The 26,774-nt window shown below is 44.9% G+C and overlaps 3 protein-coding genes across 15 annotated transcripts in view; 1 reads left to right on the top strand and 2 right to left on the bottom strand.

Moving 5' to 3' along the window:
• IL17RE (interleukin 17 receptor E) overlaps window positions 1–23,894 on the bottom strand; it is a 33,403-nt gene extending 9,509 nt beyond the window's left edge. For 2 of the 9 annotated variants that reach the window (XM_023749671.1, XM_023749672.1), the window contains exons 1-3: window positions 1,493–1,991; window positions 1,142–1,157; window positions 244–348 (exon numbers count right to left, since the gene is read on the bottom strand). In XM_023749671.1, the coding sequence (XP_023605439.1) occupies window positions 244–348; window positions 1,142–1,157; window positions 1,493–1,624 (253 nt within the window). In that variant the 5' untranslated portion in view covers window positions 1,625–1,991. Of the gene's footprint in view, window positions 1–243; window positions 349–1,141; window positions 1,158–1,492; window positions 1,995–23,734 lie in introns of those variants that run through there. The other 7 variants (XR_002828007.1, XM_023749674.1, XM_014451345.2 and 4 more) reach the window with 7 other exon arrangements.
• CIDEC (cell death inducing DFFA like effector c) lies at window positions 3,797–26,774 on the top strand. Of its 5 annotated transcripts, none has more exons than XM_023749676.1 (6): window positions 3,797–3,816; window positions 16,335–16,412; window positions 17,212–17,365; window positions 23,747–23,905; window positions 23,986–24,173; window positions 26,190–26,774. In XM_023749676.1, exons 2-6 carry the CDS (start codon window positions 16,360–16,362, stop codon window positions 26,350–26,352), a joined length of 717 nt encoding a protein of 238 aa, XP_023605444.1. In that variant the 5' UTR covers window positions 3,797–3,816; window positions 16,335–16,359; the 3' UTR covers window positions 26,353–26,774. The 5 variants fall into 5 exon arrangements, with proteins under 5 accessions (XP_023605444.1, XP_023605446.1, XP_006083926.1 ...); XM_023749678.1 differs by lacking the exon at window positions 3,797–3,816 and adding an exon at window positions 8,826–8,846; XM_006083864.3 differs by lacking the exon at window positions 3,797–3,816 and adding an exon at window positions 14,781–15,034.
• Window positions 6,029–8,803, bottom strand: JAGN1 (jagunal homolog 1). Its single transcript, XM_006083862.3, has 2 exons — window positions 8,603–8,803; window positions 6,029–6,994 (listed from the first exon to the last, which is right to left on the bottom strand). The coding sequence occupies exons 1-2, from the start codon at window positions 8,689–8,691 to the stop codon at window positions 6,532–6,534; spliced, it is 552 nt and encodes a 183-aa protein (XP_006083924.1). The 5' UTR covers window positions 8,692–8,803; the 3' UTR covers window positions 6,029–6,531.

Consider the following 26,774-nt stretch of genomic DNA (forward strand, 5'->3'; position numbering starts at 1 on the left):
AGCTAGGCAATAAAAATACAGAGTTAAATAAGAAGGATCTTACTTTACAAATAGAAGATATCAATAATAAATTTCTAGAACTGACATTTAATTCCAACAATTGGTGCCAGCTGAAAAGAGAAACATCCCAAAATGATACCAATGAACTCACTAATATCAGTCGCACTTGCATCAACCTCCCCACCCCCAAATGCCCCCAATTCACATCTCCATTGAGAATGGCACAAAGGCTATTTCTCATACCTGAAGGAGTTGACACCAGGTGCAGGCACAAACAGCAGGGGCAGCACCAGAGCCAAGCACCCCGGGTATGTGGCAGGGTATGGCAAGGAATATGGGCAGATCTTTCTGCAAAAGGTGGAAAAAAAAAGTGGTAGGGTTCAAGGACATCTCTCCTGCTTCAGACAAGAAGGACTTGAGGCTGAGCTCTGCCACTTACATCCTGGCTCTGCGACTTTGGGCAAGTTACGGACCCCTCTGAGCCTCAACTTTACCATTCACAAAGTGGGGCTGTTATCAAGATCAAGTAAGATAATGTGTGAGAAAATATGAATGTCATTTTATTACTGACAGTTAAGGGGTGGTTGTGCCTGGAGATTTACAGGTTTCTCATTTAATCCTCCCACAGCTCAGGGGCAACAGTCTTCGTTGTACAATCATTTCTACTGCTCTGGTAGACCCCTCAGAAACCGAGGGTCGGAGGGCGTAAGTGTACTGACTGCAGCCACACGTGGAGTATGTGGCAGAATGGTAATGCAAACCTAGACTTGTCCTGATTCTAAACCCTGTGCTTTTTCCTTGCTCCTATGCTACTTCCCAGGCTGTGAACCAAAAAGTAGGATGCAAGCCTCATTGGGGATCTGGAACTAAAGGGGTGTGGGGACCCTGGCCGGTGTTGCTCAGTGGATAGAGTGTTGGCCTATGCACCGAAGGGTCTCGGGTTCAATTCCTGGTCAAGGGCACATACTTGGGTTGCAGTTTCAATCCCCAGCCCTAGTCAGGGCACCTGCAGGAGGCAACCAATCCATGTGTCTCTCTCACATCTCTCTCTCTCTCCCCCTTCCCTTCCACTCTCTCTAAAAATCAATGGGGGTGGGGGAAGGGTGTGGGGAAGAGGAGCAGGGCAGGGAATGAGACTTACCAGTGAAACTGTCATCCTGAAGGCACAGGGCCCAGTAGTGGAGGGGAAAAAGGAGAGAAGTATAATTAGGAGGGATTCTCACAAGGAGCACTCTTCTTGGGGTCTTTGCCTCAAATCACCTAATTCTGAGGTCCAGAAGCTAACAGCCCATCCCTTGTGGCTTTTTTCTTCCCAGCTCCACCCTGCCCAGGTCCTCAGGCCACTAAGACCCCTTTGAGATTCTGTAGAGGGCACACTGAGGCTGCCATCAGAGCACATGGATTTGGGGAGGTGGAAAAGGACAGACAGGAGAGTGGAGAGCTTTGCCAGCCTGTGCCAGGCAGATATCCCCACCCGGTAATGGCACCTTACCATGTGGGAGACCAGCAGACGGCAGGTAGTCCAGTGGGGCAGACAGGGACAGCCAATCCCAGCAGAGGCAGAGACGCCAATGAGCAGCAGGCTGAGAGGCAGGAGCAGGGCTGCCAGTCTGGGGTGCCCCATGGACTTCCGTTGGGTCAGGGCACCCAGAACATAGCTGCACGGCCTGAAGGTGGGTGGCAGGACTTCACAGTACAGCAACAGGGAGCACAATGCCAGTAGGAACCCTCGCCTCAGCCTGCCCTTGCCCCGCCCAGCCCCAAAGCTCCTCCTTGATCCTAACAAGCAGGCCAAGCCACATTCCTTCTCCTCCAAGCAGAGGGACTGAGGGATGCTTGCCCCCCAGAAAACCCTACTGTCTCCGACTGGAGGGCAAGGAGGGCATTTCTCCTGCTCCGGCAGAGAAATAGCAGGAAAGAGGCCAGCACAGGGTTAGGGAAATGGTCGGCTGCACCCATTTCTTAACCCCTCCTACTCCTGCAACACCCTAGATCCTACACGCCCGTTAACTAGCTCTTGACTTTGATCCCCTCTAGACATATGCTTCATCCCCTCACTTAGAGAACTGACAGAGCTATTAAACACTACTCTGCATTGGATGCCAAAGACAGAGGTGACTGGCACACCATTTGGAGTTGCGCAGAACATTAAGAAAGCACTAAAGGCTGCACATAAGCATCACATGACTCCATATGCAGCTGGTTCCCCACCTGGCTGACTCTCAGGACTACAGCTCAGTTTTCTCTAGTCAGTTCCAGCTTTTCTGGACACAGGGCTCCATGCCAATGGGGACTTTGGCTTCAAAGGATCCACTACTCAGTACAGTTTGCTCAAGAAGCCACAGAGCTCACAGCAGAGCCCTGGAGCTAAGGGAGCAGGCCCCACACACTGACCTGGTTTCTTGTGGTTTCTGATAATGCTGACGAGGCTCCAGTCTTTGTTGGGACCCTCCCCATCATCCCACAGCTTCCTCCCGCTCATGGAGCATTTGATCTGCTTCAGCCCTCTTCTTGGTGACGACACAGTGGAAAGAAAGTTTGGGGCACACCTACTGGGTTAAGGCACCTTGAAATTGTTACTGTCACTCTGCACCTTTCAGTAGACTGACCATAGCTTTCTTTAGGCCAATTCTAGTTTCTAAGTCATCAGGTCCATTGTCTGAAGATCCCATCCTACCTATTATCCTAAAAATGCCCTCCAGCTTTTGAGTTCCTTAAAGGATAAAGACCCTTTCCTATTCTTCATGTTTCTCCAGTGCCTAGGGTGGATGTCATGAAATAGGTGCTGTCATTGAATAAATGTAAATTACGATAGCAGTTTATCCGTTTCACATTTCACAAAGTACTTTCATATTTGATCCTCGTAACTACATTGTAAGTCAGGTGGGAATTGTTTTCATTTCACAAAGATAAGCAAGCAGGAAGGAACATTATTTGGTCAAAGTCCAGGTCTCCAGCTTTGGGAGCTCCACTTCTGCCAGCCTCTCACAGGTCAGTTCCCTTACGGTCCCCCTCCCACTGCCTCATCTCCCTCTGCTTCTGGGAAGCCTGAAGGGCCTGCCTGAAACAGTTCTGTCTTTTGGCCTTGGAGCCCATCACTGCAGACAAATGAGTAAGATGTGAAGTGAGGAAAGGGTGGTCTGGCCATTCTAAGGATTAGTTAGGGAGTCTTCTGCCTAAATTGTTATCTAACTCACAGTGGTTCAGATCTACATAGATTATGCATTTACACTATAGTTAGATTTTATTATTGTTATTATGGGAGCAGAGGGACAGGAACGTACACTCACACAGTCCATGCCACCCACAACTGGCCAGCTTGCAAGAGTAGCTGCAGCTGCTTTCTTGTAGATTATACTGTAGAACAAGGGGTGAGTCCCACTCCTTCACCGAATTCCCAGACAAGCCAAAACTGTTCGGGGCTCATTTGGGGAAGAGAGTTCATTAACTTGAATATTAGCAAGTTACACCAAGGACTCTGCTCCCCAAAAATGCAAAATCAGAACACTGTAGCCCACAAGAAGTTTACTGAGTCTTCAAGACACTATACAATGTCGACTCCTCTCCCAGAGAAGGGTCTTTCAGAGGCAGGGAACCATCCTCCTCATGAGTTGCTCCTTTGTCATTTTCATAGGCAGCTGGATTTTTCCTCTTGGATTTCTCAAACTCCTGGGTCCCCCATGTGTGGACAAGATAAAATGCTACAAATGGCCGTAGGACGCCAAGGATGGACGCCTGAATGCTTGCTGCACAGCCCGTTGGGGATGCCTTGCTGAAGTAGTGCGGGAAGGCGCACTACTTGAAGGGCGACAAGTTGTAAGTGATCACATGTCTCATCATGTCAGCTTCCCAAACTGGGGCCCATGGTGGCAGTGGAGGAGCCTAAGGTCACCTCACCCTGCAGCAATCGTGCATCTTTCAATGCTGGGTACATGAAATGAGAAACTTGGTTCTGTTCTTTAACACTTCTCTTTTCTTTTTAATATATTTTTATTGATTTTAGAGAGGAAGGGAGAGGGAGAGATAGAGACATCAATGATGAGAATCATTGATCAACTGCCTCCTGCACACCCCCTACTGGGGATCGAGCCTGCAACCCAGGCATATGCCCTTGACCAGAATCAAACCCAGACCCTTCAGTCCGTAGGCCAATGCTCTATCCAGAGCCAAGCCAGCTAGGGCTATCCTTCTCTTTTCTTGGTCCCTTTCAGGGCTGGGGAACTTTTTTCTGCCAAGGGCCATTTGGGAAAATTTTAAGAAAACTGGGAAAACATGAAACCAACTTGGGGATTCATAAAAGGTTCTGCTAAGATAGTGTGTGGTGAGAGTATTGGGAGATAATACAGGACTGCTGCATTGAGACCACACTTTGGGAAATCTCTGAGATTAAGAATTTTGGTTGTTCAAAAATGAATGGCACATAGTAGGGACTTATGATGATGATCTAGAGCTGTGCTCTCTTGCATATAGGGATGCAGGAAGATGAATGAATATGAGGTAGAAGGCAAAGAGTTAAGTTTGATGTAATAATCAGGACATCTAGAGGAAGAGATTTTGCAGTCAGATAGTACTCCCAGTACTTAATAGTGACTGAGTACATACCTAATGTTTATAGAACAAAAGAATGACTAGAACTCTGGAGAGGAAAGAGATCTGCAGTTATCCATCCAGAGACATAAAGTCAAATGGATGAGTAAAGGGACCCTAGCCAGTACGGCTCAGTTGGTTGGACTGTCATACCATACACCAAAAGGTTATGAATTCAATTCCCAGTCAGGGCACATACCTAAGTTCTGGGTTCAGTCCCAGGATGGGGCACGTAAGAGAGCCAGCCAATCGATGTTTCTCTTTTTCTTTAAAAATCAATAAACATTGGGTGAAGATTAAAAAATATCTATATCTCTATACATTTATATATATCTAAAGGGACACACATCTTCCATGTAGTATTTACTGTCACTTTTAAGCATGAAAGAACCTTTAGTTCACGTTCTCGTTTGTTGTTATTTTTTAATATTTTTTTTATTGATTTCAGAGAGGAAGAGAGGAGAGACAGAAACATTAATGATGAGAGAGAAACATTGATCAGCTGCTCCCTGCATGCCCCCTACTGGGAATTGAGCCTGCAAACTGGGCATGTTTCCTTGACCGGAATCGAACCCGGGACCCTTCAGTCCATAGTCTGACACTCTATCCACTGAGCCAAACCAGCTAGGGCTACATATCTCTTTTCACTTCTATTTTTAACTTATCTGCTCCATACCATTCAAATATTGTTTCACATTTGTATCATGTTTCACCTAGGTTGCACATTCCCTGTGTGCAGGAATACTTTTGAATTATTGTGGATACCATAATATAGTACAGTAGTCCCCCTTTATCTATAGTTTCACTTTCTGTGGTTTCAGTTGCCTAGTTAATCACAGTCCAAAAATATTAAATGGAAAATTCCAGAAATACATAATTCAGAAGTTGAAACTGTGTTCTGACTAGCATGATGAAATCTCACACTGAGACCACATTCACATAACTTTTATTACAGTATATTGATATAATTATTCATTTATTACTGTTGCTAATATCTTACTGTGCCTAATTTACAAAATAAACTTTACCATAGATAGGTATGTAGAGGAAAAACACAGTATATTTAGGGTTTGGCACTATCTAAGGCTTCAAGCAGCCACTGGGGATCTTGGAACGTGTCCCCCACAGATAAGGGGGACTACTGTATCAGACACGTAACTGACACTGTACACTGAATAATAAACATGAATATACAACCAAAAGAAGACTGCATAACCCCAGCTGGATAAGTGAGAAGGGATCATCTGATAGGTGGAGAGATTAAATGTATGGTCCATAATAGTTCCTGCTAATCAGCTACAGGGTGGCAACTAATGACTTAAGTTCCTTCTCTATGGCCACTGCCAGGTTTCTCAGGGAGTTTCCATCTATCTCCTAGTGTCTAACGCCACTCAAGCAATGCACCATTCACACTGGTAAATCCCAAGCACAAGGCACAGGGTAGACAGGGCAGTTATAACTTTATTGAGGTTCTTTGTAATTAAAATGCTTCAGAGTAGAGACCACAGTCTGCAGGGAAAGCAGCCTCCTAATGTTTCCTCCCAACCACCCATAAATGGAAGTAGAACTTGGTTGATTCCTCATCTCCAGTTTCAGTGGCTAAGGGGTAATGGATGGAAATGGAGAGAATGACTAAGAGCAAGGATGAGGGTCGGTCTTAAAACCGAAAAATCCTGAAGGGCTTCAACTTAAACCAGCCGAAGTTGGTTTTACAGCTGTTCTTCACCCAGTTCCAGCCAACCAGGAATAAGTTAAATATCATTTTGCCACCTCAGCTAATGAAAACAGTAGCAGCTTTCCAGAATTTGGGCCTAGTTTGCACCAGCTGCCAACATCACAGCTGCCAAAATGACAACAGAGATTTTAGAACAGCTCTCCTACCCTCTCACTCTTCTCCACGGGAGGGCTAGGCTTCACCCCGGGGTTCAGTCCATCCGGCAGCCTTCATTTCCGCTTCTTCTCCTGTGTGCTGGTGAACCAAGAGTCTAGGAGCTTCTTGCTGTAGTGTAACTGCCAGGCATGCACTTGAACTGCCAGCACCAACACCAGGTACATGACGGAGACAGCAGAAAACCCAAAGAGGAAGCGGTAGGCCTTGCCGTGGCGATAGAGCTGCTGTGCGGCAGGGAACATCTCCATGCTGCCGTAAATGAGGGGGGCGATGGAAAAGAGCCCCATGCTGATCATGGAGAGCACCAGGTAGCTAATGTTGTTGCGGGGGAAGGAGAGGAGACCCAAGAGGGAGGGCACAATGCTCAGCAAATATGGGTACTCCCACTGATAGGGCATGGCCACCTGATCATGTGACAACAGCCTCAGGTGTCCCACGCTCATCTTGGCAACCAGCAGCAGCCATAGGACCAGATGCACGTAGATCAGCTTCTTGATTTCATACTTGAGGGTCACACTGTGGGGCAGAGCAGAGGGAGAAGTTCCTTTCATTCAAAATTTTCTGACCAACTATATGCCAGGCAAGTATACTGGACATTAGAATCTGAATGTGAATAGGATCTAGTTCCTGCCTAGAGGCTGGGCACCAGGAACAGAAGAAAAATTACTAGCAAACGAACTGGAAGAGCTCTAGTAAATATATGTTGCAAGATTCATGGGATCTCAAAAAGCAGTAATCAATTCTGCGTGGGAGGGGACATCTGAGAAGGCCATTTAGAGGGTGATATTTGAGCTCGGCTCTGAGGGATGAAAGGAGATGGGCGTTCTGAATTGCACGCAGGCAGAAAAACACAGGCATTTGTGTTCCAAGAAAGCCAGTGGTTGGGTAGGGCAGGAATACATCCTAGGTGGGGAGGGGAGTAGCAGGATATGAAACTGCAATGTCTATGAACTGTCGGTTTAAAGGCAGAAGAGTAACTGGGTTGTGTTTAGAAAGATGACTGACTGCACCCTGGGAGTATAGCACAGAGGAAGGAGGTATGGGCAGTGAGGAAACCAGCTCAGGCTGCTCATCCTTCTCCTGCTAGAGTAGACGGTTTCATTGAACGAAGTACATTATTTATTATTCTTCTAACTCTCTCGGGTCCTAAATGTATCTTCTTCGCATCCTGGAGGACAGTCTCTGCTCACCACCGGCGTCAAAATACTTGCTTGGGCTGGGAGGTGCCCTTAGGCAGGGATCTTAAGAACAAGAATGGAGTGAGGGTCCAACGAGCTGCTCGTTATTTAAAACTCTGGAGAGGAAGATGCAAAAGCATTCTGGAAGCGTTAAATGGATTTAAGGGGGGAAAATCTTTTAAGTTTTTTATTTTAAAAATATTCATTATAGAAAGTGTGAAAAGGTAGGAAAGTCAGTCATCTCTCGAGCAAGATTCATGAAGACAGGAACCAGTTTTTTGTTTGTTTGTTTTGTTAATAGGCTTTTTTTATTGAAGGTGTAATATGCATACAAAGACCAGGTCTGCTTTTGCTCACTGTATCTTCAGTGCCTAGCATAAAATGCCTACTGGGTAGGAGCTCAGTAAACGCTGAAGGGGTAATGTAGAAATACCCCTTACGTGGGGGTGTTTATAAAATTCATTTTAGGCAGGGAAAGGCTGGCCTTTACGGTCTACATCCCCCAAATGCATCAGCTACCATGTACTGGGCAGACTCGATTCTGTGCTAGAACTTAGGCTACGTCCTTTACACGAATCATTAGCTCACTAATTCTTCACCCAGCCCTTAAAGGTCGATTCCTTTTTCCCTCCTGCAAGTGAGGAAACTGAGGCTCAACTAGAAATGAGGTTCCCAAGATCACACAGCGGGGCCGGCATCACCACCCCTGGCGCCCAGGGGGGTCTGCACCTTCTCAAGGCACTGGGTGGACCAAGGGATGGACCCATGGGAGCGATTGGGCTTTCCAGGACTGGGGACAGGCCCCGGGCCGTCCCGGGATGGGGGGACTTGGCAGGTGAGCGTGGACTGGCTGGGGAGGAGGAGCCCGAGGCCGGGGGCGTCGCTTCCCAGGCCCGGCGGGCTCCGGCCGGGAGGAGGCCTGTGTGCCCCTCGCCTCGCTTCATACCTCATCTGGTAGTGCATGGCGACGCGCTCCCGGTGCTGAAAGTCGCTGCCGTCAGTGCCGGCGGCTCGCGGCCCTGCCCGAGACGCCATTGGCCTGGCCCTGCCCCGAAACCCGGCGTCGTTCGCGCAGCTCCCCTGCCGCCCGCAGACCCTCCTCACGCCGTCTCAGCCCCGGAAGCCCAGCCGTCACACGGGCCTGTGGAAACAACTTCCGGCCCCTCTGTCTCAGGAGGACCGACTCTATGGTTCGTCTCCTCACGCGCACGCGCACGCGCACGCGCACGCGATCTCCCCGGCCCCGCCCCGGCCGCCTCTCCGGCGAGGGGAGCAAGAAATTGACCTCACCCCCTCCTCCCCGCCGCGGTCGTCTTTTTGCCGCCTGCCAGGAGCAGAGCACTTTTGACCACTTTGACTCTCTTAAACTCTGTCCCCACTTCATAGTTGGGGACATTTTTTTTTTTTAGCACTTTCCCTTTTTAAGACTCTAATATGAGTTTAAGAGGCCGCTGCCCCCCCCCCCCCCCCCGGCCACAGATGGGGGAACTGATGCTTGGGAGGGTTCTGTGACTTTGCGAGCGCACATCACACGGTCACGAAATATCTATCCACGGATTACGTAATCGTTGCAAAGAGAAAACGGTAACTTTGGAGAAAACTTGTGCGAATCCCTTTAACCAGGAATCAAAATTAATTTGACCACTAATGGCAAACCACCACTTGTACCTCCTGATACACAGCATCAGTTCTGTGACATTCCTGCCAGAGATACTTAACCTGCATCTAATCATGATGAGACGACAGATGAATTCAAATTGAGGGACACTCTGCAAGATAACTGGGCTGTACTTTTCAAAAAGGTCCAGGCCACGAAAGAAAAATACATTATGTAGAGGAAGAAATTTAAATGATGGCTGCCAGGGGCAGGGGGAGGAGGGAATGAGGAGTTGTTAAAGGGTAAAGAAATGAAAAGGAAGCCGGCCAGGTGTGGCTCAGTGATTGAGTGTGGTCAGGAGGTCAGATTTGGATTCTAGGTCAGGGCACAAGCCCTGGTTTCCGGCTGGATCCCCAGTAGGGGACATGCAGAAGGCAGCTGATCAATTATTTTCTCTCTACCCCTTCTGCTGTGAAATCAATAAAAATATGTGTGTGTTTTTTTAAAATATAAACAAAAACATTTTTTGAAAAAGAAATGGAAAGGCAGACAAAAAAAGTTCTGGAGATGAATGTGGTAATGGTTGCACAGTAATGTGAAAGTACTTAATTTCACTAACTGTACACTTAAAATGGTTAATGTTACGTACATTTTATCCCAACAAAAAAAAATACATAAAATAAAATTTAGTTATGTTATCTGAAAGAAATGAAGCATCTTTTTATATGTTTAAGGGTCATTCATATTTCATTTCCCTGAACTGTGTTCATATTCTTTGCCCATTTTTCCACCATGCTGTTTATCTTCTTAATTTATATATAGATAGAAGAGGGAAGAGAGAGAGAGAGAGAGAGAGAGAGAGAGAGATTGGCCTCTTGTTTATAATATTAGTTGCAATACATTTTTCCTCTTCATTGTGTGTCTTTGACTTTACTCCTGATATTACAAGTTAACATGCCGAATATTTTTAATGTAGTTGCATGTATAATTTTTAAAAAAATATATTTTATTGATTTTTACAGAGAAGAAGGGAGAGAAATAGAGAGTTAGAAACATAGATGAGAGAGAAACATCGATCAGCTGCCTCCAGCACACCCCCTATGAGGACGTGCCTGCAACCAAGGTACATGCCCTTGACCGGAATCAAACCTGGGACCCTTCAGTCCGCAGGCCTACGCTCTATCCACTGAGCCAAAGCGGTTAGGGCATAATTTTTTTTAATTTATTGAATTTTATTTTTTAGAGAGAGAGGGACAGTGCTAATGAGAGAAACATTGATGTGAGAGTCAAACATCCATTGGCTGCCTCCTGCTTGACCCCCACGGAGGATCAAGTTGCAACCTGGGCATGTGCCCTGACTGGGAATCAAACCAGCAGCCTTTCATGCACAGGACCGCACTCAACCAGCTGAACTGCACTGGCCAGGGCCAATGTATACTTTTTTTTTTTTTACTTCTCAATTCTGAGTCATAGCTAGACCTTCTCAACTCCAAGGTGTCTCAAAAATAGTGTAAAAGTTCAATAAATGCTGTTGAATAAATAAATCCAACTGAGCCAAAATCATCCTCTTCTACGCACTGTGAAAAATCTTCAGGTTCATGGAGCCATTCTCCCATTTCTTCACTCCATCTCTACCCACCCACCTCCCAGCCCTCCCCTCTGGCAGATATTCTCTGTCTTTGACTTGTGGTTATCTTTGTCTTTATTGTGTACACAGTCCATGATGTACCCGTGTTCGTCAGGGCCAGACTGCTTCTGAGTCATCCATTCACCTATCACGGGACACCAAACACACGTTCAATAAATGTTTGAGGTGTGACTGTCCAAGGGAGGGCCTGCAACTCTTTCCCCAGGTCTTTCTCCCTGAAGTATTTGTTTATAGTTTCCTTTTTTAAACTTTTTGTTTTATTATTATTTTTGTTTGTTTGTTAATCCTCACCCGAGGATATTTTTCCATTGATTTTTATTTTTTTTCTTTATTGATTGAGGTATTACATATGTGTCCTTATCCCCCCCATTGCCCCCCACCCTCCCACTCATGCCCTCACCCCCCTGGTGTCTGTGTCCATTAGTTAGGCTTATATGTATGCATACAAGTCCTTTGGTTGATCTCTCCCCTTTACCCCCACCCTCCCCTACCTTCCCTCTGAGGTTTGACAGTCTGATCGATGCTTCTCTGTCTCTGGATCTGTTTTTGTTCATCAGTTTATGTTGTTCATTATATTCCACAAATGAGTGAGATCATGTGATATTTATCTTTCTCTGACTGGCTTATTTCGCTTAGCATAATGCTCTCCAGTTCCATCCATGCTGTTGCAAATAGTAAGAATTCCTTCTTTCTTACTGCAGCGTAGTATTCCATTGTGTAGATGTACCACAGTTTTTTAATCCACTCATCTGCTGATGGCACTTAGGCTATTTCCAAATCTTAGCTATGGTGAACTGTGCCGCTATGAACATAGGGGTGCATATATCCTTTCTGATTGGTCCATTGATTTTTAGAGAGAGTGGAAGGGAGAGGGAGAGACAGAGAAACATTGATGTATCTGGGATTGAGCCTGCAACCGAGGTGCCCTTGACATGTCCTTGACTGGAATTCAACCCAGAACCGCTTCAGTCCACAGGCCGATGCTCTATCCACTGAGCCAAACCGGCTGTTTATACTTTCCTTCTGGCTCTTGGTCTGCCTTAAAGTTCAGTGATGTGTGTTCCTGTCTCTTCATCCTGCCCATTCCCTTCTCAAATCCTTTTGATGTTTCCTCTGCCTGGGGAGAGGTGGTAATGTCTCTCCACAGGACTTCAAAATCTGGCTTACAGGCCGAGGCAGAATATGTAGACTGAATATTTGTGCCTCCCCCACTCTGTCGTTATGCTGAAGCCTCATCCCCAATGTGATGGAATTTGGAGGTGGGGTTTTTGGGAGGTGGGATTAATGTCCTTATAAAGAGACTCCCTCTCTCCTCCATCATGGGGAGGACACAGAGGGAAGAGGGCTACGAGCCAGGAAGCCAGTCCTCAGCAGACCCTAAATCTACCAGTGTCTTCATCTTGCCAGGCTCCAGAATTGTGAGAAATAAATTTCTCTTGTTCATAAGCTGCTAGTATATGGTATTCATTTATTGCAGCCCAAATGGACTAAGATACTCCAGGACTTCAAAAGGCTGGTTTCTCACCAGTCAGGAATTAGCTGAAAGCTCCCCTCCCCTCAGACGTTTAACCCCAAGGCCAATCTAGCTCTCCAGCCACTTGTTATCAAATCACCTGGTTTTGTTTTCTTCCCAGAGCATCATTATCTGAAATTATTTTATTTGCATATTTGTTCATGGTCAGAGTTCTCCCCCCGCCTCCAGTAATGTCAGCTCCTTGAAGTGTGAGACAAGGCCGCCTTGTTTCCTGGTATATTGTCAGCCTCTAGGAAGGCTGGCACATAGTAAGTGACTAATAAATAGTTGTTGAATGAATGAAAGATGGTTGCCTGGGAGCTCCTTCAGGGAAGGATTGGGTCTAAATAATAATAATATAATAGTAGTTATAGTTATAATAGCTATTTATTGAGCCTGACAAATGTACTAAGCTCTACAGCAAGTGCATCTCATGATTATCTCATTTAATCTTTAGGACAACCCAGTGGGGTAGGAGTTACTAGTATCTTTAATTCCCATTTGTCAGATCAAACTGAAGCTTAGAGGAGTTTCATCATATAGCTAGGGCTAGACTGCTAGACTGTACCTAAGGAGCCACAGCTTCAGCGTCACCTAGAAATCTGTTAGAAATACACTTTCTTAGGCCCCACCCCAGACATACTGAGTCAGAAACTCTGGGGTAGAGCCAGCAATCTGAATTTTAACAAACCCTCCAGGTGATTATGATGCACTAGTGTGAAAACCCCTGTGGAAGACGAGCTTGGATTCTTATTTATTTATTTATGTATTTAGTTATTTGTTAATCCTCACCTGAGGATATTTTTCCCATTGTTTTTTCAGGGAGAGAGAGAGAGGGAGAGAAACACATCACATCACTTGGTTGCCTCCCACATGTGCCCCGACCAGGGGCAGAGATCGAACCTGCAACCCAGGTATGTGCCTTGGACTGGGAATCGAACCTGAGACCCTTCAGGATGCGGGGCTGAGCTCTAACCACTGAGAAAATCGGCCAAGACTTGGACTTTTTTTTCTTTTAAAAAAAATATGCTTTTATTGATTTTAGAGAGAGGGAGAGGGATATAGAGATAGAAACATCAATGAGAGAGACATGGATTGGCTGCCTCCCACACACTCCCTACTAGGGATTGAGCCTGCAACCCAGGCATGTGCCTGACTGGGAATCGAACCAGGCACCCCCTGTTCATGGGTCAACGTTCAACCACTGAGCCACACTGAGCTGGACTCTTTTTAAAAAAACTGCATTATTGAGATATAATTTACATACTATACAATTCTCCCATTTAAGTATACAATTCAATGGGTTTTAGTACACTTACAGGGTTGTGCAACCATCTCCAAAATAAGTTATGATTAGATTAATGGATTATAACATTTTTTACTCCTCTGAAAGAAACCCCTTATCCATTCCTCTCCCATTACCTAGCCCCAGCCCTAAGCAACCACTAATATATTTTCTACCTTTATAGTTTTGCCTGTCCTGGATATTTCATACAAGTGGAATCATAAAAATATATATGTGATTTGCCGTGAATGGCTTCTTTCACTCTGCATGTTTTTTTAAAGTTCATCCATGTAACAGCATCTATCCTTTTTACTGACAAATAATATTCTATTTACGGATATACCACATTTTTTTTTACTCATTCATCAATTGATGAACACTTGGGTTGTTTCAAATTTTTGGCTATTGTGAATAATGCTATGAACACTCATGGATACGTTTTTGTATGGATATATGTTTTTATGTCTCTTGGATACTATATATATACACATCTATCTATCTATCTATCTATCTTTCTTTCTATCTATCTATCTATCTATCTGTCTATCTATCTAGGAGTAGAATTGATGGGTCATAGATCTTACCCTCTAAATCACTACACATTTCAGCTAGTCTGCTAGTCTTCGTCTCTGCTATTATTAAATAATTATATCATTAATAACACCAATATTCTATTAAGTGTCTTTGTTGCAAAGCCCTTTACTTTTATTTTTTTAAATATTTTTATTGATTTCAGAGAGGAAGGGAGGAGAGAGATAGAAACATCAATGATGAGAGAGAATCATTGATTGGCTGCCTCCTACATGCCCCCCACCAGGGACTGAGCCTGCAACGAGGGCATGTGCCCTTGACCAGAATCGAACCCGGGACCCTTCAGTCCGCAGGCCGATGCTCTATCCACTGAGCCAAACCGGCCAGGGCACTCAATCCTTTGACACAGGAATCATTATTCCCTGTAGTACAGGGAGAGAAATTGGAGTGCACAGGCATACGGCAATTTGTCTGCACTCAGACAGCTAACTCGGGCAGTGCTGGAGCCACAACCCACGTGGGCCTGTTTTCTGTGCCCTCTGTGCCTGCTGCCATGTCCTGGGCCAGACGCTGTCCCAAAGCTGTCGTAACATGCCTCCTGCCCTCCTTTGGGACATTTTCTGGAAGTTAGATTGGCCTGAAATCCCAAGGGAGAAAGCTGTACACTCACTCCCCATGCTCTTTTCCCCAGCTGGCACTGAAGGCCAGGGGAGGGGCTTCCCCCGGGAGCTGGAAATAAAATGAAGGGAGGGCTGAGCTGAGCAGGGCAGTACTATAAGGAGGTTAGGAGACTGTGAGGGGGAGGTAAGGAGTTTTTTGTTTTGTGGTGTTTTGTTTTTTGGCTCTTAGAGAGCAGGTGAGGTGGGGCTTGGCAGAGTTTTGCTATGGATAGGGAATGGGAGTGAGGAGTGAGGCCCAAACAAGCAGACTTGGGTAGTGAGCTTTCACAGGCAAGGCAGGTCTGAGGAGCCCCCTTCCCCACGTCGTTAGAAGGAAAGAGTGATTTTACCTGACTGTGGAGGGGGCTTTTCTTCCATGACTGCTCCTTGAACCCCTTATTCTGTGCCAGGTCCTTGCTGTGCTGGGGGCTAGGATTAGGGAGAACATCTCAGGGGGCTAAGACAGAAATAGACACTTGGCTAAGAAGTAGGAAGGGCAGGTTGAAGGGGAAATTCTGTGAGCTGTGTACGAAGGCTTTCTAAGGAGTGGAAAGCAATGCAACTAGGGCTCCAAAGCTACAAACATTTAGCTCTGGGCCAGAGGAAGGCATTGCAGGTGGAGGGGACTGCCGTTTGCATGCTTGGAACATGCAAAGCTGGAGCATAGAGGTTTAGGAGATAAAGTGGTAGCAGGTGAGCCCAAAGCTGTCAGCTAGAGCTATACTGTCCAGTATGGTTGCCAGGAGCCATAAGACACCATGGCTATTTAAATTCAGTTAGCATTAAAAATAATTAAAAATCCAGCCTCGTAGGCATCCTAGCAACATTTTAAGTGCTCAATAGCAACATTGGGCGAGTAGCTATGGAAACAGAGAGAACAGATGTAGAACATTCTCCATCATCTCACAAAGTCCCTTTAGTCAGTGGGAAGCCTCAGGAGGGTTTGGATTGCTCAAGGACCTACGGGAGAGAGCAGGCTTAGCCTGGGCTGCCTGGCCTGTGAGGCCTGGCCTGTGATGTCTCTGGACTACAGCTGAGGGAACAGTCCCCAGCAGTGTGAGGTGGTGTGACTCACCTCCTGCCAGCATAAAGTGGACTCTGCCCCCGGGGACAGGAATTAACCAGGCCGGGCGTCTTTAGCTCCAACTTGGGATCCCTGATCAGTGTGAGCAGAGCCAGAGTGAGAGAAACATGGAGTGAGTGGTACTAGGGAGGGTGGAGCAGCTGAGTGGGGCTGAGCCTGGGCACTGAGGGGGTCTCCAACTTGGTCACCGTCGGTGTGCACAGGGCTGGACAGAAAAAGGCTGAGGAGGGTGTCTGTGAATTGAGAGGGGAGAGCAGGGTGGAAGCTTGCTGGATGGGGGTGGGGTGGTTCTGTGTCAAATGATGAGAGAACGGAAACCCTCCCAGTCCACGGTAATGACCTGTTTCTGCTTCCTTCCCAGGTCCAATGCAGTCCAGCTGACGAGGATGGAATACGCCATGAAGTCCCTCAGCCTTCTCAACCCCAAGTCCCTCTCCAGGTGAGGAGAGCCGAGGGTGAAAGGGAAGGGGAGCTACCTGTGAGCGGTAGGGCAGAACTTCTCAAATTTCAGTGGCACATAAGTCACTTGTGTATCTTTGTAAAGTGTAGATTCTGATTCAGGGGCTCTGTAATGGGACCCAAGATTACCACCACACTATGCTTGTGCTTTCATTCTTGATCTCATTTCAGCCTCACCATGACTTTGGGAAGTGGGGATGATTATGCCAAGTTAATAGACGAGGGAACTGGGGCACAGAGTGGATGCTTTCGATTACCTAGCAAATGGATAGTGGGGTCAGGATTCTAACTTTGCCTGCCTGTCTCCAAAACCCAGGTTCCCTCCACTCCTTTGGTTCTACATTGTGTTATGTCAGAGTACAAAAACACCTTACACTGACGTCAGCTTCGCCACTTTATCTCACTTTACAGGTGAGAAGAGTGAGGCCAAGAGAGGAAAGTGGAATTGGGGGAATGCGGGGTGGGTCTTCTCTCACTCCGTTCCCCTTCATGGTCTGAGAACCCGCAGAGTCAATATCACTTGAGACACATAGAATCTCACACTCCACCCAGACCTACTGAATCAGAATCTGCATTTCACCAAGATCCCCACAGGACTTGCATGTCCATTAAAGTCTCAGATGCACTGATGTGGCTGACTTTTGAGTAAGACTATCTAGAGCAGGCCTGGTAGGTGGTAGGGGAGGAGGAATATGGTGAACTCAGCCTACAGGGATTGCTATGGGGTGAGAGCTGGGAAGCAGCAGGCAGCTTATTCTAATGCCCCAAACCACCCCCAGGTATGTGGCAGTGAGCACCTCGGTGGTCACCCAGCAGCTGCTGTCGGAGCCCAGCCCGGAGCCCCTCAGAGCCCGGCCCTGCAGAGTGAGCACCCAGGACCGGAGTGTGCGGAAGGGCATCATGGCGCACAGCCTGGAGGACCTCCTCCACAAGGTGAGGGGCGGGCCTGACCTCTGCACAGCACAACCACTGGGACCTTGGCTCAGAGTTGGCCCTGCCTGCTGCCTCTGTCCTCCAGGTCATGAGCTGCAAGTTCAGTAAGGATGAAGTTCATGGCTCATATGGCGAAAAGATTTCCTTTCTCAGGCCAGGTCAAGTGGGTTGGTAGTGCCTGCCTGGAGTGCTGTCCAGCTGATTAGTGTTGTCTGTCTGTTGACAGGGGGAGGGCAGTATATTGCTTTCCTATATCAACATCAGTGGTATTTTCAGAGCATAATTGCTCCCTGGAAGGATCCTTAGGTTGCCTTTTACAGTCGTTCTTAAACTTGTAGAAGTGCCTGGAAGCTAGGGAAATGGGCAAGATTTTAGACATTCCCTTCTCCATCCATCTCCTCCCTTCAGCCAGGGCAGTTCTCCTCAGTCTGCTTCCTATACTGACCTTCCACGTAAGGATTTTTTAATAGCTGTAGAAGACTTTCTTCAAACTGTTAACCAGGGAAGCTTCCAGGGGAGAAAACCAAGGCTATACAACGCTTGTGGATGGTAGTCACAGGAGGCAAGAATGACACCCTTCCCCATTTCCAGCTTCCTCTCCACTGCTTGGGGGTATCTTCCTCCGTTGCCCGGCCTACAGCTCATCTATTCTGGCTCCATATTAGTCATGTGCTTCACTGCCTCACTAGCTTATCAGCTCCAGGGGGTGGGACCCTGCTCATCTGCAAGTCCAGGTGCCTGACACAGATCAAATGTTTGAATTAGGCTTCCAATTACTAGTCTGTTTAACATATAGAAATCATAGCTCGCCCTAGCTGGTTTGGCTCAGTGGATAGAGCATCAGCCTGCGAACTGAAGGGTCCCAGGTTCAATTCCAGTCACGGGCACATGCCCGGGTTGCAGGCTCCATCCCCAGTAGAGGATGTGCAGGAGGCAGCCAATCAAGGATTCTCTCTCATCATTGATGTTTCTATCTTCCTCTCCCCTCATGTCTGAAGTCAATAAAAAAGTATTAAAAAAATCATAGCCGACCTAACCCTCTATTCTAGGTTCTCTCCCCCATTTCTCTGAATTAGGTCCATTCTTCCTGGAAGCCAATTTCCCCTCCCTTGTGAGGCTTCCGGTTGTGCCAGGTTGCATTTCTTGTGCCTTGAATCAAAAGGGCTCTTTCACACTTGAATCTAGACTCTGCACTATTTTTCACACTGAGGTTCAGGGACCACCTTATGCATTACAATGGCCTTGTTAACACATGGCTTCCCAGACTTCTCCCCCTGAGACTGATTAGGTCATGAGTGAGGCACAGGAATTGTCATTTTAGCAGATTCTTCAGGAGATTGTTATAGCCACTGAGTTTGGGAATTCCTATTCAGAGCCCTAACTGCAGAGGATGCAGGGAGGGACAGCTTTCTAAGATGGACCATAGGTCAGAAGTGAAGTCTACTTGGAATTAGGAAGACATCCTTCTATCTAGACTAACTTTCCAAATTTGGCAACAGAAAGAAAGGAGCAGAGAAAATGAGGGGAGAGAGGGTAAGGAGATATGGTTGGGAGAGACCAGGGTATGAAGTCCTTTATTTGGCCATGGCAGAGAACAGTTGGGTTTCATGTTAAAAGATAAGCTCTAGCTGGTTTGGCTCAGTGGATAGAGCGTTGGCCTGCGGACTGAGGGGTCCCAGGTTCAATTCTGGTCAAGCGCACATGCCAGGATTGCGGGCTCAATCCCCAGTAGGGGGTGTTCAGGAGGCAGATGATCAATGATTCTCTCTAATCTTTGATGTTTCTATCTCTCTCTCTCCCTCTCCCTTCCTCTCTGCAATCAATAAAAATACATTTTTTTAAAAAAAGATAACAGTAAGCCATTGGAGGATTTTTTAAAATGAAAACTAATTTTGAAACAATCTCAAACTAACAAAATTTGCAAGAGCAATGAGACTTCCTGAAGCACTTGAGAGCAAGTTGCCGACCTAATGCCTGTCATTCTTGGATACATCAATGTGTGTTTTCTCCAGACAAGGATATTCTCCTATATAATCACAATACAACCATCAAAATCAGGCAAAATACAATATTATATAACTACCATTTGATCTTGATACTACATTCAAGTGTTTGCAATTATTCCAATAATGTGCTTTGTAGCAAAAGGACCCAGGTCAGGATCAAGTATTCTATTTAATTGTGAATCTCTCTTTTTAAAAAAATTTTAATTTATTGATTTTAAAGAGAGAGAGAAATGAAGAGGAAGAGACAGAGACATTGATTTGTTGTTCCATTTATGCATTGATTAGTTGATTCTTGTATGTGCTCTGACCGGGGATTGAACCCACAACTTTGGTGTATTGGAGGATGCTCTAACCAACTGAGCTACTGGCCAGGGAATTGTGCATCTCTCTCTCTCTCTTCTCTCTCTCTCTCTCTCTCTCTCTCTCTCTCTCTCTCTGGCTTAATCCTCACCCAAGGATAATTTCCCATTGATTTTTAGAGAGAGTGGGAGGGAGAGCGAGAGAAACATTGATGTGAGAGAGACCTGCACCAGGGAGAGACCTGCAACCCAGGTACCTGCCCTTGACCAGGAATCAAACCCGCCACCCTTTGGTGCACTGGCTGATGCTCTACCACTGAGCCACACTGGCCAAAACTGTGCACCTCTTTAGTCTCCTTCAGTATGAAACAGTTCCTCAATTTCCTTGACATTCATGACCTTTACTATTTTGAAGATTAAAAGCCAGTTATTTTGTTTACGCTTCTTTAGTTTAGAATTATTTAATTGCATACAATTTTGATTTGTCACATTACTGTTTAACTTTGAATATTTGAATAAAAAGGTATGGTCAGGGCCCTGGACAGGTAGATCAGTTAGTGGGAGTGTTGTCCCAAATACTAAGGTTGAGAGTTCAATCCCCGGTCAGAGCACATACAAAAATAAGTGGAACAACAACTCTCTCTCTCTCTCTCTCTCTCTCTCTCTCTCTCTCTCTCTCATTAAGTAAAAAAAAAAAAGTTTTTAAAGGTACAGTCAGGCTTCTCTATATAAAGTTATTATTTTTTCCTTTCTGTTAATTATTTTCTAAGGATGTACTTAGCACTAAGTAAAATCTCATTCTGCATCTAAACTTCAATTTATTTACTTACTTATATCAAAAAGGACTCAAGTATCCCCACTTAAATGGGATATAAGGATGGTAACAGATTATTTATTGATGCTCAAATTGTCCCAGACTTGGCCAGTGAGACTCCCTTCAGCCCTATTTCTGTGTTGTGCTTTCTGACTTTCTGGCACAACAAGGTACTACAGGCTCATCTTGTACTTTTCCTTCCCTAGCCCTAGAGTTCACCATTTTTTCTAAGAAGGTCTGCTTCATTTTAGTGAAGAATGGTATTCAGAAACCAAGATCTGGGAGTTAAGTGTGTTCATTGCTGTTGCTGTGTTGCTCATCCCAGGCCTATATTAAAGGATTTTAAGCGAAAAATATGTTCTCTAACAAATCCAAGAAAAGTAAAGTGAAAATTCTCCTATTCCAAAAGAACTAATGGTGTGACTGTGACTGTCCTAAATAGTCTATCCTTATATATAACTTAAATGGGGTTATGTAGTATAGAGCTGACTTTTCATCCTATAACATGTCATGGGTCTCTTTCCATTTTAATTAGTATAGTATAAATTTTAGTAAATGCACACTATGGACTATGGACTCTGCCAAATGACTTATATAGCATTTCTTATAATCATCACCTTGAGATAGTTACAATTATTCCCATTTTCTAGGGGCAGAGGCCAAGTTTATTCACTGGGATTTAAACCTAAGCTATCATCTCACACTTTTGCATTTAATTGTTGTGAGGGTTCTAATGTACTTGCCTCAACTTTTTAGATTATGAAACTAGTTTAGAGAAATGAGGTGACTTAAGTTCAGAACAATGAAGTAGAGAAGCTAGAATTCAAACCTATGTCTCTTTATCGCTAGAGTTGCACTATCCAATGCAGTAGCTACTAGCTATATGTGGTTACTAAATTCTTGAAATTTATCTAGTTGAAATTGAGATGTGTTTACATATAAAGTGCATATAAGATTTTGAAGACTTAATATGGAAAAAATGTAAAATCTTATAAATTTTTTATCTTAGTTATATATATTTTATATTGAATTAAATATATTACAAGTAATTCCACCTGTTTTTATTTTAAAGTGGCTATTAAAATTTTTATTTATTTATTTATTTATTTATTTATTTATCCTCACCAGAGGATATTTTTTCCAGTGATTTTTGGAAGGGAAGGAGGGAAAGAGAGAGACACACACATCAGTGTGAGAGAGACACATCAATTGGTTGCCTCTCTGCCTCTCTGAAGTGCCCAGACAGGGATCAAACTTGCAACCCAGGTACATGCCCTTCAGTGCACTGGGTCGAAGCCCTATCCACTTCGGCCAGGGTATGCTATTAGAAAATTCAAATCAATGGAATAGAATTGAAAGTCCAGAAATAAACCCATGTATCTACGATCAATTGATTTTTTTACAGGGTGCCAAGACTACTCAATAGAGAAAGAATACCCTTTTCAACAAATGGTGGTGGCACAATGGGATAACCACCTGCAAAAGAATAAAACTGGATCCCTACCTCACACTATGTACAAAATTAAGTCAAACTAGATTAAAGAGCTAAATGTAGATCTAAAACTATACAACCCTTAGAAGAAAACATAGGTGTAAGTCTTCATGACCTTGGTTTCTTAGATATGGCACCAAAGCACAACGAACCAAAGGGGGGGGGGAATTTGTTTTGCATCAACAGACACTATGAAAAAATGAAAAGACAACCCACAGAACGGGAGAAAATATTTGTGAATCACATATCTCATAAGGATCGAGTATCCAGGCTATATAAAGAACTCATAACTCAATAATAAAAAGACAACCTATTTAAAAATGGACAAAGAGTTTGAGTGGATGTTTCTGTAAAGAATGTAATACAAACGGGTAATAACACATAAAAATGTATTCAACATCTTAGTCATTAGGGAAATGTAAATCAGAATCACTTCACTCTCAATAGCCTGACTAAAATAAAAGATAGACAATAACAAGTGTTGATGAGGTTGTGTAGAAATTGGAATCCTCATACATTGCTGGTGGGAATATAAAATGATGCAGCTCCTTTTGAAAACAGTTTGGTAGTTCCTTAAAAAGTTAAACATGGAGCCCTAACTGGTTTGGCTCAGTAGATAGAGCATCAGTCTATGGGGTTCTGGGTTCGATTCTGGTCAAGGGCATGTACCTTGGTTGCAGGCTCAATCCCCAGTGGGGGGTGTGCAGGAGGCAGCTCATTGATGTTTCTCTCTCATTGATGTTTCTGGCTCTCTATCCCTCTTCCTTCTTCTCTGTAAAAATCAATGGAATATATGTATTTTTTAAAAAGTTAAACATGGGGTTGACTATATGACTCAGCAGTGTCACTCCTAGGCATACACCCAGGAAAACAGGAAATATATTTTCACCCAAAAATTTGTACATGAATAATCATAACAGCATAATTGATGAATCAATTAAAAATGTAGTATATCTATATTTTAGAATATGATTCAACCATAAAGAGGAGGGAATCATGTTGCAACATGGGTGAACCTTGAAACATACTAAGAAGCTAGTGTAAAAAGACCACATAATGGCCCTAACCGGTTTGGTTCAGTGGATAGAGCATCAATCTGTGGACTGAAGGGTCCCAGGTTCGATTCCAGTCAAGGGCATGTACCTTGGTTGCGGGCACATCCCCAGTAGGAGGTGTGCAGGAGGCAGCTGATCGATGTTTCTCTCTCATCAATGTTTCTAACTCTCTATCCCTCTCCCTTCCTCTCTGTAAAAAATCAATAAAATATATATTTTTTAAAAAGACCACATAATGTATGATTCTGTTTACATGAAATGTCCAGAACAGCCAAATCCTATAAAGTAGAAGTTGTTATGGGTTGGGAAATGGGGAATGACTACTAATGGGTACTGGGTTTCTTTTGATTCTGAAATTAGGTAGTGGTGGTGGTTGCATAACTTTGTGAATGTAGGGGAAAACACTAAATTCTGTACTCTAAAAGGTCAAATTTTATAGCATAGGAATTATATCTCAATAGAAATTTACACATATAACTTCCATTATATTTTTACTGGACAGCACTCTTCTAGAATATTAACCATGATGCCAGGTACCAAGAGATCCCACAATACAGTCTTTGGATGGTGATCTCACAGAAAGAGCCTGAGCTGCAGTCCCATTCCATAGACCCTGGGCCACTTCTTCTTTCCCTCGGATGTGATGTGGGTCTTCCCCATACCAGCTCTGTGGCTGTGTGGGGGTGGCAGAAGCATCACTAACCTTGTTCCCCAGGTCCGGGACACCCTGATGCTGGCAGACAAGCCCTTCTTCCTGGTGCTGGAGGAAGATGGCACAGTGGTAGAGACAGAAGAGTATTTCCAAACCCTGGCAGACGACACAGTGTTCATGGCCCTCCAGAAGGGGCAGAAATGGCAGCCCCCATCAGACCAGGTGAGGTGCCGCCTGTGGAGGGAGAACATTGGCTTTAGAAGTCCTTGAGGGGTGCCAACCACACACTTGTCTTGATGCAGGGCTCTAGGTACCAACTCTCCCTCTCCCGTAAGCCTGCCAAGAAGATCGACGTGGCCCGAGTAACCTTTGACCTGTACAAGTTGAACCCACAGGACTTCATTGGCTGCCTGAATGTAAAGGCAACTCTCTACGGCACATACTCCCTTTCCTACAATCTTCACTGCTATGGGGCCAAGCGCGTCATGAAGTGAGTGAATTGGGATTCGCTGGGGGCAGGGTGGGTATGCAGCAATGGGAGAGCCCCTATCTGCTCACATGGACCTCAGCCTTTTAGGGCCTGGAACTGGTATTGATGCTGACAAAGCATGACAGCATGTGCTAGATCTTACGGCTGAACTAGTGCTTTACATTTCACTCATGTATGCCAAGGGGTACACATACTCCTCCAGGTAGAACTGGGATAGATTTAGTTTTTCTAATTATCTTCTATTATAACAATTATTTTTTTCACTTAAAATACTAAGTTTTCCTAAGTAGTCTTCTAGTCAACTGTTAAAAATGAACATGTGTCAGAGATTTTATTGAATTTACTAATTAATGAGAGAAAAGAAGTTACAATCAGTTCCAGGGAGAATTCAAAACCTCACCTATATGTATGTCCATCAAGAATGCTGAAATAGCCCAAGCTGGTTTGGCTCAGTGGATAGAGTGTTGGACTGCGAACTGGAAGGCCCCAGGTTAGATTCTGGTCAGGGCACATGCTGAGGTTGTTGGGCTCGATCCCCAGTAAGGGGAGTGCAGGAGGCAGCCAATCAATAATTCTCTCTCATCATTGATGTTTCTATCTCTCTTTCCCTCTCCCTTCCTCTCTGAAATCAATAAAAATGTATTTAAAAAAAAAAAAGAATGCTGAAATAGCCCTAACTGGTTTGGCTCAGTGGATAGAGCCTTGGCCCGAGGACTGAAGGGTCCTGGATTCTGGTCAAGGGCATGTACTTTGGTCATGGACTTGATCCCCAGTAGGGGGCTTGCAGGAGGCAGCTGATTGATGTTTCTCTCTCATCCATGTCTCTAACTCTCTATTCCTCTCCCTTCCTAAAAAAATACATATATTTAAATATATTTTTTATTGATTTCAGAGAATTTCAAAGTATTTTTATGTGTAGATGTTTATGGCTCTAATTGTCTTTCTATCCCCCACCACTACCTCCATCTGAATTTTATTTATTTATTTATTTATTTATTTTTAGAGACAGAGGGAGAGAGAGAAAAAACATTGATTGGTTGTTCCACTTATCATTGATTGGTTGTTCCACTTATTTATGCATTCATTAGTTGCTTCTTGTATGTGCCCTGACCGGGGATTGAACCCGAAATCTTAGCATATCGGGACTGGCCAGGGCTTCCACCAGAATTTATTGAATGATGGTAAATAGAAGACAAGTTTTATTATCAACCAGGAAGTAATCCCCTCTGGGACTGACACCACTAGTGACTCTCATCTATCTTTTAAAAAGATTTGGCTAAGAACTTAGTTAAAATGGTCAAGCATTCAACTAGTTACTCTTGGCCCCACATTTCCCCTACTCTTCTACACATCAGACCCCATGTTAAGTGATTTATGCTATTTCAACCTCCTAACCCTGTGTGGGATCACTATGATCCCAGGGTCTACAACAGATGTTGTGAAGGGCAGAGTTATGATCTTCATGTTTTGTAGATCAATATAACATCATCTACATAACATGAGATGTAGATCATGTTATATTGGTTGGTCCAAGTAGTATTACAAAAGTAATAGGTCTTGTTGGACCCAAGGGTCTCGGGTTAGATTCCTGGTCAAGGGCACGTATCTTGGTTTTGGTTCAATCAGAGTACATGTGGGAGGCAACCAATCAATGTGTCTCTTACATCAACGTTTCTTTCTTTCTCTGTTCCTCTCCTTTTTCCTCCCTTCCACCCTCTCTAAAAATCAATGGAAAAAATATCCTCCAGTGAGGATTAAAAAAATAAATTAAACAAACAAATAAATAAATGGCCTTGTTAAATGAGCTTGAATTTTGGACATCTCAATTAAGGTACAATTGCAGGTAATGCCTGTAGACCCTTTCCCATTTGCTGGGGGAAGGCAGCATCTGTTCCTATTTGCATATCACTCTGCAAGTTATGAAATTAGTAAGAGAGCATGGGGGAGGAGCATTTAGGAGATGCAGCCAGGAGTTTTCTCTGTATTTTAACTCTGCTGCCTTCTCCTTCCACCCAGGGAAGCTCTTCGCTGGGCCCTCTTCAGCATGCAGGCCACAGGCCACATGCTGCTCGGCACCTCCTGTTACATGCAGCAGCTTCTGGACGCCACGGAGGAAGGGCAGCCCCCTAAGGGCAAGGCCCCATCCCTCCTCCCGACCTGTCTGAAGATACTGCAATGAAGGCCCAAGTCCTCGAAGGCCTTCTCCAGCCAAGGACTAGCCTGGGAACCCCATGCTCAGCTGGTAGCGCCCACAAGCCTGACAGTTAGAGAGCTTCTTACCTCCCTACGTCTCCCTCACCCACACAGGACTATGAATGTGGAAGCAGGGGGGAGGGCTGGAAGCCTGGGATGGGATGGCCAAAGGAGAGTTGAGGGTTTTTGTCCGGGCCGAGCTCCTCCCTGTCCAAGGTAGCTTAGCTGACCAAGACTGGTCGCCAGCAGGCTAGGCACGAAGTCTGCCCGTCGGCTGCCGGTCCTCACATGCTGTACTTTCATCACACTCCCTACCTCCTGGCCCCCATCCCTAATACTCCTGAGTGAATTGTCAGGCCCATTAGTATATGATATTAGAGAGTTGGCAATAAATGGTTCATGCTGATA

The sequence above is a fragment of the Myotis lucifugus genome, unplaced genomic scaffold, assembly GCF_000147115.1.
Source record: "Myotis lucifugus unplaced genomic scaffold, Myoluc2.0 scaffold_8, whole genome shotgun sequence".
Taxonomy (NCBI): Eukaryota; Metazoa; Chordata; class Mammalia; order Chiroptera; family Vespertilionidae; genus Myotis; species Myotis lucifugus.